The following is a 13,446-nucleotide window of genomic DNA, read 5'->3' on the forward strand; positions in this document are numbered from 1 at the left end:
TGAGAGGGACCCTGGGTGTTTGATCGACTGTCTCCATTTGATCCTGGGTCTGAGTTTTCAACCGTGGTGCCTGGCTAAGGACCTCTCCCCTTTCCCAAACAAGGACCCTAACTCTGACCTTGGTACTGCCTCTGTGAAGACCTGGTTTCTGCTTCCTGTTGTGTGTTGTGTTGTGCGTGTGGCCTGGGCTGGGGGGTGGGGGTTTTCCCCTGATCTTCTGAGATCTTCTGTGATCTTTCACGGTAGTCAAGTCTCTCAGGCCGGGCTTCCTTGGGGCTTGGTCCTGGATCTCCTCCACACCGAGGCCAAGGGGATGTCTGAGTTGTCAGGGGAGATGTGGTCCATCGTGCTCCCTAGTGCTGGGCTGGGGACCGGCCTTAAACTCCAAGCATCGTGTGATCCTGTGGAGCCCAGTTTCAGACACCTAGGCACAGGTGAGAAGAGAACCAGGAAGCCGGACTGCCCAGACACCGGTGATGCTAGAACCCTTGCCTCGAGCACACAGTCACCTTTTCCAGCCGCTCAGCCAAAGCCTAGGACATGAATGAGTTCGATAACAATATTCTTTCTCCATGTCCAGGGTGTGACATCATCTAATTTCCTTGCCTGAATGCTTGGGATATTTGATGATGATTACATTAAATGAGATTGGAAACACAGGAGGAACAGACTTTGGGGCAAAGATCGTGGTCAGTGTGGCGTATGCTGAGTTTAACGAGGGCCTGGGCCCCCTGGTTCAGAAGTCCAGTATGGGAGATGGAGGATTTTTTTTCCCTTCTATAAGATCAGGGGAAGCTCTTGCACTTTGGTCAAAAATTCATCAGACTTTTCACTGCCCCTAAAATGGAACTAGGTTGTTTATTACTTACTGGGGCCTGGGGCAGGGGTGCAGAGGGGGATAGTGGGTGTGATGGATAGTCCTTAGCATGAGGCACAGGTATGGGCTTCAGGTGATTCTGGATCATGACCTGGCGATAGTGCAGTTTGCAAACAGAGTGATAAAGCTCATAAGAAAGCGTACGCTGAAATGAGCCAGTGAGGGCCAAGGTCTGCAGGCCCCACAGTGCAGGGAACCCCTTCTGTGTGGGCACAGGGGGAGCTATTAGTAAATATGCTGGAAACTTTCTTCAAGAGAAATAAGATTCTTTACCCTCTCTGGCTAGTCACTATGTTATATCACCTAGATTGCATATTTTATGAAAAACCTCTAACATGATGACTTGCATAATTGTATTTGTATTTGTTCAACAAATATTTATTAAGTACCTGGTATGTTCCAGGCCCTCTTCCAGGTGCTGAGAATACAGGTGTGTACCTTTTAGTCAAGTCCCAGCCCTTTGTGGAATTTATATTTGAGTAGGAGAGAGATGCAGAACAGGTAAATAAATGAATACATCATGTAATTTCAGGTCTCTCTCTAATCTCTCCCATTGGACTATGAGTACATGGAGGGAAGAACTGTGTTTATCCAGCTGTTTCTCCAGCCACGTGTTGGACTGAATGAATGTTCAGTACCACCAGGAGCCCATCAGTAAACACTGCATTTTAATTTTCTGGCGCACCTCAGTGTAAGGGCTGTCGTAACCATGGGCTACCTGACCAGGAACATTATCAAAAGTTGATGTCTCAAAATATGAACATTGAAAAGCTATCAGGTGCCACACCTTAGTGAAAGAGTCTGGGTCATATTCTCACAGAAAAGTTAGTGCTCTTGATGAAAGGAACTATCAATTTGAATCATCATTACCAGCCACTGAGCACTCTGATTAGGCGAAGCTGCTAGGAAATTTACTTACCTTATGGGGAGGATAGTGTGGTAGGCAGAATAATGGCCCGGCCTCCAAATGCCCAGAACCTGTCCATACCTTAATCCCAGGAAACTACGGGTACCTTAGGTTATTAAGGCAAAGGAGCACTAAGATTGCTGATGGAAATAAGGTTGCTAGTCTGTTGACTTTAAAGCCAGGAGATGATTCTGCCTCAAAGTCAATACAAAGATCCTTAAAAGTGCAAGATCGAGAGCGTGATGCTATGAGAGGAGAACGTGGCCTGCTGTTGCTGGCTTTGAAGATGGAGCCAGAAGGTCAGGGGTCATGAACACAGGTAGCTTCCAGACGCTGGCAATGGCCTCCGGAAGGGAACGAGCCCTGCCAACTCCTTAGTTTTAGCCTAGAGAGACCTATGTTGGATTTATATCCTACAGAACTTCAAGATAATACCTTTTTGTTGTTCAAGCCACCAAGTGCGTGTTCCTTAACTTCGGCAGTCAGAGAAACTGACAGAGGTAGATACCGCGATCTCACATCATGTGGATAAGATGTCCGAGGCTCAGAGATACCGAGTACTTTTACAGGATCACACAGCCTGGCCCCCGTAATGGAATCCAGATTTGCATTCGGGTCTCCTGTAAGACCACGCTTGTCCTCTGCTGCTAGGATGATCAGTTAGCACTGATAAAGCCAGTGACACATCTGAACATGCAACCCAGCTCTCAGCTCCCAAGACATGGATCCGGACCTCGGGTCTCCTCGGAGTCTGTCGTTCATGTTGAGAAATGCAGTCCTCATATGTGTGTGGAGTCTCCATGCTAAGTTTGGTGCAAACACATATCATTAATAGATATGAAATTTTAAGATGGTCTAGGAGCCCCAAGAAAGCAGGATTAACAAAGGACCTGTAAAAAGAGGGGTGACCTTGGAGATCAGTCAGAACAGACTCCACTGTCTGAAGACACCAGAGGAGAAAATATTCTGGAGAAATGTCAGTTCACAGAAAAGAAGAGAAAATATTTTAAGTAAGACAAACTGCTGTGTTTGCAATTTGGTTTTTTGGTGTGTGTTCACCAAAGCGGCATGAAAGCAAGTAATGGGTCACATGAGGCTGTTTCTGGTGAGTAAGGAGATGACTTTAAGGTCCTATGAGCTGGTGTGTCTAGCTCAAGTCAGTTAGACCCTCTTAGGCTGCAAAAGGGCAGATAATCAAAATAGGAAAAAAGAGCAGTGGTTCAAAGATAGATCCTTTCTCAGCCTTTGGGTTGTGGCTTTAGAAAAGTCCGAGGCCTTTGAGAAGGGATCAGGGAAGAACTAAGAGAGTCAAGTAAATGGCAGCACAGGGGGTTCTAACCCAGGCAAGCGCGATCTCAGGCCCCACCTGTTCCCCCTGGATGCACTGCTTCCTTCCAAGGAAAGGTCAGGAAGGGAAAGTCACACGCCAAGATACATCTAGGAGCAGGGAAGCTTTAATTTCCGGTTAGGTCTAGTGTGGGCACCGGGACCTAGGCTCTCCTGCTACACTGATTCTCCCCTTCTGAAAAGGCTGGGTCTACCGCTTTTTTTTCTTGAAACCAGAAGGAATCAAACCAGCTTAGTGAGATCCCATTTGGATTGCGGGAGCATTTAATTGTAAATCTCCCGCGGACTGTGGAAGCTTATCTCTATCTGGACCAGGACAGGCGGTGCTTTCCATAGATCAGAGCGCCAGGGTTGACTGCAGGCTCCGGGAGTTTCTCCGCTTTGGGGAGTCCACGACAGTATAGGAAGCAGAGGTCTCATGCTCCTTCTGGAGCGCTGAAGGAAGCAGTCACATCAGACACTGTCCCAGGAAATGAGAGGTCCCTCTTCCCATAGCCAGCCTGCTGCCTTGAAGATGTCAGCAGTCAAGGTCTGTGCCTGGGGTCCTTTATTCTTGTCCTCCTGCAGTCTACCTTCTACCCGGCAGCCCCTAGAACTTTCCAAAATGCTGATCTCATTGTGTCCCTCCTCTGCTTTAAATCTACTAATGCATTCCCTTAGCATTTCTGGGATAAAGACAGAATTCCCATTTGTGGCCACCTGACAGCCCCCCCACCCCGCCCCCGCAACCTGCCAACTCCCCTGGCCAAAGCCCCCCTCGCTCACTCTACTCAGGCAACTAGACCCGGCCATCCTGTCTCCCACCATCTGAGTGCTTTGCAAGGCAACTCTCTGCCTGGGATACTCTTCCCTGCCTCTCTGTCTGTGTGAAACCCGGGCCAGGCCTCCAGTCTTCAGCACCCCTCCCTCTAACTAGCTCAAGCCCCCTGGATAAACGTTCTTTCTCGTGGACTCCTCTGTCTCTCCATGTTGCACACAGAGTAGGTGGGGTGTGATTATTTTCATGCCTGCCTCTCTTAATGGAGTGTAACCTTCTCAAATGTGAGGCATATTTCTGTTTTTTTTTCTTACTCTCACACCCTAGTCTTTTGTATAGCAGTGGGTGCAGAGAGGGTCCTAAAGTGGGAGAAGCACCAAACAAACAACCCGGGGCTTGGAAGCAAGGGCAGGGGGAGAGATGGGAAACACGGCGCATTTGTACCTTGTATAAAGGTATTGTTAAATTCATTGTTAAAGTGAACCGGGTTCTACTGCAATTCTGCACTACCCAGCCAGCACTGGAAGCAATAACTTTATTAAGGTCAAATAGATATCACAATACAGATTTATCCAACAGGATCCAGAAACTGGTTACAATATCATCTAAGAAACACGGCTGTTTTGTGCTACAATGCTTCCAACGTCACAGATCACACAGAGTTTATACATTGATAACAACTTTTATCTGGAAATACAGATCCATGGTTTGCCCTCATTGTTGGGTCTTGATATTTCAGTTGAGTTAAAACAAAGAGGCGAAGATTGGCATTTTCTTGATAATGAATAAATTCTGAGAAATATTTCATGAGAACCCTCTTTGGGATCAGAGTTGCTCACAGAAGTCATTTCTAATTTATGGGTAACTCTCAAACCAGAATTAGTAATTAGTAAGTTAAGCCATGACTGGAGAATTTTTAATAATTGGATCAAGGAACATATTAACTTTATAAATAAATAGGATTTAAAAGTTTAGCTGTAGTGTAGGTTCTACAGAATGTCTTTTATAAATTAATATGTCGACACAATAGCTTCTCGACTATGGTGTCTGATACCTGCATCTCTATTATTCTAAGAAAACACACTCCATAAACAGAAACAGTTGTTGGGCCCATTATTCATGGTCCTTAGGATAAGAGCCACAAAACACCATAGAAAGTTACAAGAATGTAAATATTTAGCTAAACAACTGAATAAATATTGGGCAGTTGCCATATATAACACTGCATATCGACTAATAGGGAAAAAAAAAAGTCCTAAACCTCAGTTACAATGCATTCAGAATTGGGCAAAGCCAAAGAGACAAATTTGCAAGTATACAAAGTAATGAATATATTTCTTTAAACCTCCATTTAACAAATTCATGGTGCAGACTGGAAAATTTTCATAAATACAGTTCAAATGTTCATTTTGTGAGCAAATGCTTATTCATGCACTACATCATATGAGCACTGATTGATTCATCAAGTTAAAAAAAAAAAACAACAGAGTAATTGTCTGAAACAAATACTTAGAGACTCACAGTCTTACAGGGTCTGCAACCAAACACAGTAACACATGCACGTGTGATACACCAAGCTGTCTTATAGAAATCATTAAAACGTCTTTTGCATCAAAACGCATTGGGAAACTCAGTGCTATATAATTTACTTTATGCATAATACATACTAGAGACTTTTAAGCTACAAAATGCTTCTACTATCTCAACACACCTACAAAACGACCATAAAAGTATCTGTGTATATAACAAGGTACTTTCCAATTAGGCATCTATGATGAATAATGTATCTTCACATCGTCTCCTCTCTAAGTACCATTTATCATGACCCAGGCCTTTCTGCCTTAATGAGGACTCCAGCTCTCTGATTTACGTTCAACACCCTCTGCATTAATAATTGATTGAAACTCTTATAAAATTCTTCTGCCACTGGGATGGAAGGTGGTGAGGCTAGCGCCAGAAGAATGCAAATATGACCTCTTAAATCTGATTGGTAAAAGAAGCCGGGCCACTGGACTGTTGGCCAAACTCATCTGAGGACGGCCCCAGGCTTGCCTGCCGCCCATACCCACCACTTGAACCATAGCTGTCTTGGTTGTACCCGCCATGGTTATAGCTGCCCGAGTGCTTCTCCATTGGGTCGGAGAGATATCTCTGTCCCGAAGAATGCCAGCCGGTCTCCTTGAAAACAAACCAGATGTTTCCAGCCCAGAGGATAAAGTTCAAGAACCCAAAGACCTAAAGGAGAATCAGAGCAGGTGAGTTGAAAGATGGAAATGCAAGAAAAATCTGAATTTCAGAACACTCCTTCATGACACGTAAGGCTACCTTTCGTTCAAGATTGAGATCGCTTCTAATTTTTCATTTCGATCTGCTATTTCATGTAGAATATCTGACCTTTATTGAATGCTTACCTCATGTTCGGCACTGTAAAGGGTTTAGTGTATATCGATTCATTTATTCTGAGAAGAAGGTGCTACGATTATATCCATATTAAAGATGTGAAGACTGAGGTTCAGGACAAGAATCTTGTTCAAGGTCACATGACTTGCTAAGTAGTAGAGAAGAGTCAAGTCCTGTTCTGTCTGACTCCATCATTTGAGCCCTTACTTAAGCATTACTATCTCTCCAAGTGAGGTATTCGTCACTGTGTAAGAGGTCTTCGGGGGGTACAGAGTAGAGAATTTTCATTTTAATGATAGTGCGTTAATTTACAAGGTCACCTTCCTGTTATGGCTAGAGATCCTACTCTTCCCGCTCTTGTAGTGCTACAAAACATGAGTCAACTCAAAGACAGAGAAGTATGGAGGAAGCACTCTTACAGGTGGTATGCAGGTGAGCACACATATGATGGTGCACACGAAGGTTGTGACTTTGAATAGTTGAACTTTCTGTGCCTTTCACATTCAGAAATGAATGTTGAAACTGGACGATAAGTGAAATGCAGGTTTCCGAGAAGTAGGAGATATTTTCCCAAGACCTGGATGTATAGCTTTCCCATAGAAATTCTTCTGACTCTCCAAAAGGGCATTGTTGGTAAGTTCAAGGATCAGGTGTTGCCTCCCCAGACCCTGTGTTTGTTGGAAGCAGAACTGTTTTCCTGGTGCAGGAGGCCCCAAACAGAACAGTTGTTCCCCCGCCTTTTCCCCGGGGGCAGTGGAACTGACCTGGGAACTAACCATGAGTGGTCTATTTTAACAGCCCCCTACTGGAGACAGACAACAGGATGATATAAAGCTGTGAGGACATTAAGGTATATTTCGTAGCCACTCAGTGTGACAATCACCAATCAAAATGGACTTGGGCCACCACCATAGCTCTGGAATTTGGGAGCTGGAAGTCCCCTGCTGGGCCAGAATTTATCCCTTGGTTGCTGGATGGTAGAATGGTGCCCGGTGGGAGGCTAATGTAGTCAAGATGAGGTGCCTTGGGGCCTTGGAGTAGGGGATTTTCACCAAAGTATTTGCATATTTTAGCTGCGGGTTGATCAGGACATGCTACCTGAATGTCAACTTGGGAGTCATCCCGTGGGTTTTGAAATCAGGATTGCCTAAACTCTACACTTTCTTGCTCTGTGATCTTGGACAAGGCAATTAGCCTCTGGAACTCAGCGTTCCCACTCCCCCACCCCCAAACTTAGATGGAACAAAGACAATTATTCCTGACTTGGGTGACAGTTGTAAGGATTAAAGAGAACATGTGTAAAGCAGCCGGATGGTGCTGGACACACTAGAAAATGCTTACTGACTGCTAAGCTATGCACTGAATACTTTCCCCAGTATTTCCATGACTTGTATTCAGCTGGCTCTTTGGCTGCACCATAAGCTGACGTGGGACTTTGACAATAGGGGATGTGGGCAGCCCAAGCAATACTTAGGCCCTCATGGGATTTAAAAGACTGGTTTATCCCTTCCTCCTTCTCTTCCATTCCACCCTCTTCTCTTCCTCTAATGTTAACTGACATTTGTTTACCATTATTTTATGCCGGGCTCCTGGCTCCTTGCTGAGGGAGACACAAAGCATAAATAAGGTACTCACAGCCTAACAGCTATGTGATCAAAACAACATAGGTAATCACCAATGAAACGGCTACCTGCATGCGGGAACTTTCATCCGGGTGTATAGTAAGTAGGATATTTTCTAGCTAGGGGAGATCTTGATTAAGCTCGATCTTTGCAAATATATGTCAATATGATTAGAAAAAATTATCAAGGAATCTTTTGGCCATAATCGGCAAACTGTGGAGAGAGCCAAGATGCCCTTGAACAGACGAATGGATAAAGAAGATGTGGTCCATATATACAAATGGGAGTATTACATCTCCATCAAAAAGGATGAATACCCAACTTTTATATCAACATGGACGAGACTGGAGGAGATTATGCTGAGTGAAATAAGTCAATCAGAGAGAGTCAATTATCATACAGTTTCACTTACTTGTGGAGCATAAGGAATAACATGGAGGACATAGGGAGAAGGAAAAGCAAAGTGAATTGGGGGAAATTGGAGGGGGAGACAAAGCATGAGAGACTGTGGACTCTGAGAAACAAAGGGTTTTGGAGGGGAGGGAGGTGGGGGATGGGTGAGCCTTGTAGTAGGTATTAAGGAGGGCACATATTGCATGGAGCACTGGGTGTGGTGCATAAGCAATGAATCTTGGAACACTGAAAAAATAAAAAAAAATTAAAAAAGGGAATCTTTCCAGATATGAAGAGATGGCTTTGCCGAGAGCTGTCACTTCATATTTCTTATTCCTTGATTTCTCCCTTTTGCTTGCTGCTACTTGGTTTCCAAGAAAGTTATGCTCAAGAAGAATCTAGAAATCAGGGACATGCAACTTAAAAGTGAGAACATAAGCAAGGTGTCCCCATGCATCGGGAGAGGTGATGTCTTATTCCATTGTCATCACATTGATATTGCAGACTCATGGCGGGCACATGGCAGAGGCTCATGGGCCTTCTAATCCTTTCTTGCCATTTTGTTGCAACTGAAATTGGAGTAAGGGTTTTGATTCAAGCTTAGATGTGGGGACAACGGAAGGAGAGACCTCAAGAAATCGTGCATAAAGAATGAGGAGATGAGATCTAGATTAGCCGAGAAGATACGTCAAGTTTGCATATAATAAAGCCAGAGAAGCGGAAGTAGAAATTATGGATGGAAATTATGCTCAGGGAATCTTTGAAAGAAAAGTTGAGAGAGAGAGAGAAACAAACATTCCTTTCCCCTACCCCGTTCTTTGGGTTCTAACATGATCTGACGCTTAGGAAAATGAAGGTATTGGAGAGGCAGGCTTTGTTGACACTTACTGGACATCTGCCCTAGGCTGGGCACTGTGCTAAGTATTTATCATCTATCATCTCATCGAACAACAGTTTTGTGAGGTATGGTTGATAATAGCCCCATTTTATAGATAAAGAAATGAAGGTGTAGGGACCGGAATTAATTCGTCCAAGGGCAGTCAGTCCATTATTGAATGGTGGAGATTCAAACCCTAGCAGACTAACTCCAGTGCTATGCCTTTAGCCGTTTCGAGTGGCAACAGCATTTGCGGACTTGGCTCTGGCCTGGCAATACTGTCATGACTTGGGAAGTCTTATGTAGATCCCCTCACCACAGCTCCCTGCGTTTGAAATATCTGCATAGCTCCCTTCCTAATTGTGTTAGTGGGAAATCATAGATGCCAAAATGCTTTGGAGAAAGTAAATTTGTTACCCTGGTAGAGATATCACTGCTGTTGCTGAACCACTTACTCGTAGAGGTCAGCCCTTGTGGTGCATCTGGCTCTTCCTCCAAAGCCTACATGCCCCTAGTTGGCAAGCTGGTTGGGTTCTGGGAGCCATATTTTCTCTGCACCATTTCCCCAATCCCCAGTCAAGGTGGATATCTGGCCGGAAATGAGCTCATGAGATTCTCTCTGCCGGAAATGTGGGATTAAACCTGAGTGATTTTAGTTCAATCCAAGATGTTCCTTTGAAAAGGAACATAGGGGCACCTGGGTGGCTCAGTCAGTTGAGTGTCCAACTCTTCGTCATGATCTCAGGTCATGATCTCAGGGTTGTGAGATCAAACCCTGCATAGGGCTAGGTGGTCAGCCAGCAATCTTGAGATTCCCTCTCTCCCTCTCCTTCTGCCCCTCCCCTGTTCGCTCTCTTTCTGTCTCAAATAAATAAATAAATCTTAAAAAAAAAAAAAGATAAAAGTAAGTATAAACTCAGAACCCGTGGGATGACTATCTTCTTTTGTGTGGACAGGAAGAAGAAAAAAAATGCATCTGTAAAGAGACAGTGATCTAACTGACATCCAGAAAGAAAGAGCTAAAGGGTGAAGGATGGGAACTGTCCAGTTTCCTGCCGATCCTCCAGTTTCTGGCCCCGGGATTCTGCCCTTAGAAGACACGTTTCGAGTGTCTTTCTAATTACTTTTACTTCCTGTGAAAAGCTAGCTCAATAGGTTTTGAAGCCAAATGAGTTTGTAATGAAAAAAAAAAAAAATCACAGCATTTGGCAGATAAATATTCTTTTCCTCTGCTTTTGGTAATAGAAATTTTATTTCCCTCGCAAAGCCCAGTTGCAGTCAAGTGGTGTGAGCTGGGTGCTGGAACTTGGAATCGGGAGCAGAGTATGCAAGATGAGACACCACATCACGCCCGGAACCTTGACCTTGCTCTAGATACTGCTTTTTGTAGAGCCTGTTTCATCAGTTTCATCAGTCTTCTGAGCTACTTCATACCCTTCCGAAGATTTCTTTTTTTCCTGATGAGGTTCATCAGAGTCCGTTTCTATTAGTTGCAACCCAGAATTCCAGCACCTACGGGCACTGGTACAGAGTGGGATGCAGAGAACAGACATTAGGGACAGGCAGATGGTTTTTTGTTAGCTAATGTGGACTGAATTTCCTGCCACTAGGACCCTTAACTGATGTAGATCCATAATGACAATAGCAGCAGACCCGTCCTCTCTCAGAGAACATGCGATGTGGTTTCCATCCTTTCTCCTTTTGATTTTTTAAAAAATTTAGGTTTTAAAAGATTTTATTTATTTCTTGGAGAGGCAGAGAGCACAAGTGGGAAGGGAGGTGGAAGGGGAAGCAGGCTCCCTGGTGAGCAGGGAGTCCGATGTGGGACTTGATCCCAGGACCCCAGGATCATGACCTGAGCCAAAGGCAGATGCTTAACTGACTGAGCTACCCAGGTGCCCCTCACTTTTTGATTAAAAAAACATTTAATTACATATTTTATTTGAAAATGTTATATATTTATGTACATGTAGAATTTGGTGGGTATATTTTTTTTCTCTTTTTATTTGAGTGTGATTGGCACACAACACGGATGGACCTAGAGGGTATTATGCTAAGTGAAATCAGTCAAGCAGAGAAAGGCAAATACCTCTTTTTGATTTTAGGAGACACCTCACATTGTTTCCCATTCAAAATTCCCATTGCTTAGTCTAAAACGTGTTAGAGACATCAGAGGTGGAATTAAATAGACCATGAGGGATGTCATAATGTATTAGAAGATTGATTAGTTATTGAACATACACATTGGGTGATTTTTCTCTTTGTTCTTTTAGATTTTGAGATCCAGATTACAATAACCTTCATTCAGCGCTGCCCAGAAAGACCCTGCAGAAGCTGGGGAATATCCTTCCATGCATTCAGCAGTGGTGTGACCGGCAGTGAGCAAAAATCACGGTGAGACCCTCGAACACACTTTCATTCCACGTTTCCTCTCTCACCAAGGCAGGATCCACCATCAAATCATCAGGAAATGATTAGCAACCCTTTTCCCCCATCTTAATTGCCTTCTCAGATTAAATTTCAGAAAGCTGTAAAACATAAGCTAACCTTGAAGCCAAGATCATTATTTTTAGGGATTGCTAAAGAATGTTTTTCCTTCTGCAAACACTGTCGGGTCTTCCATTCTTCCATAACGACGGCTTTTTGCGGCCATTATAGCTTCTGTCTTTCTTAGATGCAGTTTCTTTCTTTACAAGAACACAAGCATCCAATTTAGCTGCCCTGTTATCTGCCAGATTTTTCTATCTTTTTGTGAGAGCTATACATTTGATAATATTTGACTTTGTTCAACTAATTTAGTTCAGCTTTTCCAAAGTTACCAGGCAATTAAAGCGGGAACATGGAGGAGATAAAAAAAAAAATGACTGTGAAAAAACTACCGTAACTGTTTAAGTATTTTTTATACTATGCAGTTTTTCTTGCATCCTACCAGGTCTGTGTGTTTTTTTTCTCCAATCAACCAGATGTATTCTAGCTATGTTCAGTTTGAACAATGTTTTCTTCCCAGGAGACCTCTCTGCCATCAAATATTCCTTTTAACTTCTGGCAGGTTTCAGCCTTAAAGTTCAGATTTTATATCTGCTTCTGGCTTAGAATTTTGACTTGACTCTCATCCAAGCAGCAGCTGCCAATACCTGCTGGGTTCTTATTAAGACTCCATAATTGGCGGCATTAAAGCCAGTGGGTTCTGACAATAGAAAACTTGATGACCAGAGGATCACCTTGCACAGGGAGCAAAATATCACCCTTTACATTGGCCTATGTTTTTTCTATTCCCTTGAATGGCAAACAAAGTTTTGGGAGGTAAAGCAGAGATGGAAACATACCACGGAGGTGTTTAGGCTGGACATGACAGGGCTGTGGACAGCCATACATTTGTTGGACTGCTGTTTGCAAGCGGACATCAGTAACAAGACTTCCTTGGGATCCGTCGCGACCTTGACATCAGACAGTCCTTTCGCCCAAGCTGATGAACCCACCAACCACAAGAACGAAAAGACTACGGTGACGATGAAGTCCTATAGAAACAAAGAGAGAAAACAGTAAAAGTGTGAATTTTAGAAAAGAAATGGTTACTTTATTAAAAAAAAAAAGAAATGGTTACTTTATGCAACAATGTGGCTTGCCTTTCAGAAAATTCCCGGATCCCAGAGCACTGGAACCAAGGAGAAGTTGAAAAATAAATAAAAGAAAGTTCTGTGACATTATATGTATATGTGTATAAAATAAATAATGGGACAGGGGATGATCGAGCGGCTTGTCTAGATGCCCACAGATAATTAGTAATGTGTCAGCAGTCACAACTGGCCAGCCAATCCCTAAGCCCATGACCTTAGCCACTATGTGATGATGACTGCAAATGGAGAGATTTGCTGATTGTTGAAGACTCCTAGATATTCATTCATTTTTTTTAAAATCATTTAACAAACTTATATGTCACCTAGTGTATGCTTGGGACTGTGCTAAGTGGGAAGTATTATTAGCCATACTGTTTTGAATGCTTTTTTATGGGCAAGGATAATTTTATATAATTTTTATATTAAATTATCCTTACAAACATCATGTTAGACAGTATTTTTAATACCAGTTTTAAAGATGAGGAAATCAAAGGGATAAGGTAACATAGAGAAAGGGACAGAGCCAGAATTCAAATCCAGATCTGTCTGACTTAGAAAAGCATCTGCTATGATTACAGAGGAAAGAAGTTTCTTTTTTCACATGAAACAACAACTCTACAATGTAAGAGGATGAATATTTTAAAGAAAC

The 13,446-nt window shown here is 43.2% G+C and overlaps 1 protein-coding gene and 1 long non-coding RNA gene across 3 annotated transcripts in view; one reads left to right on the plus strand and one right to left on the minus strand.

The window, feature by feature from the left end:
• The window catches only part of LOC123391478, a 29,657-nt gene extending 16,770 nt beyond the window's left edge, over positions 1-12,887 (plus strand). Inside the window, exon 2 of the long non-coding RNA XR_006606197.1 lies at positions 11,454-12,887. This is a non-coding gene — a long non-coding RNA (uncharacterized LOC123391478). The remainder of the gene's footprint in view (positions 1-11,453) is intronic.
• The window catches only part of SYNPR (synaptoporin), a 311,271-nt gene continuing 302,234 nt past the window's right edge, over positions 4,410-13,446 (minus strand). For both annotated transcript variants that reach the window (XM_004738296.3, XM_004738297.3), the window contains 2 exons: positions 12,507-12,698; positions 4,410-6,123 (listed from right to left, as the gene is read on the minus strand). In XM_004738296.3, coding sequence (XP_004738353.1) covers positions 5,866-6,123; positions 12,507-12,698 — 450 coding nt within the window. In that variant the 3' untranslated portion in view covers positions 4,410-5,865. The remainder of the gene's footprint in view (positions 6,124-12,506; positions 12,699-13,446) is intronic.

The sequence above is a fragment of the Mustela putorius genome, unplaced genomic scaffold (assembly GCF_011764305.1).
Source record: "Mustela putorius furo isolate JIRA1106 unplaced genomic scaffold, ASM1176430v1.1 tig00000095_pilon_pilon_pilon, whole genome shotgun sequence".
Classification (NCBI taxonomy): domain Eukaryota; kingdom Metazoa; phylum Chordata; class Mammalia; order Carnivora; family Mustelidae; genus Mustela; species Mustela putorius.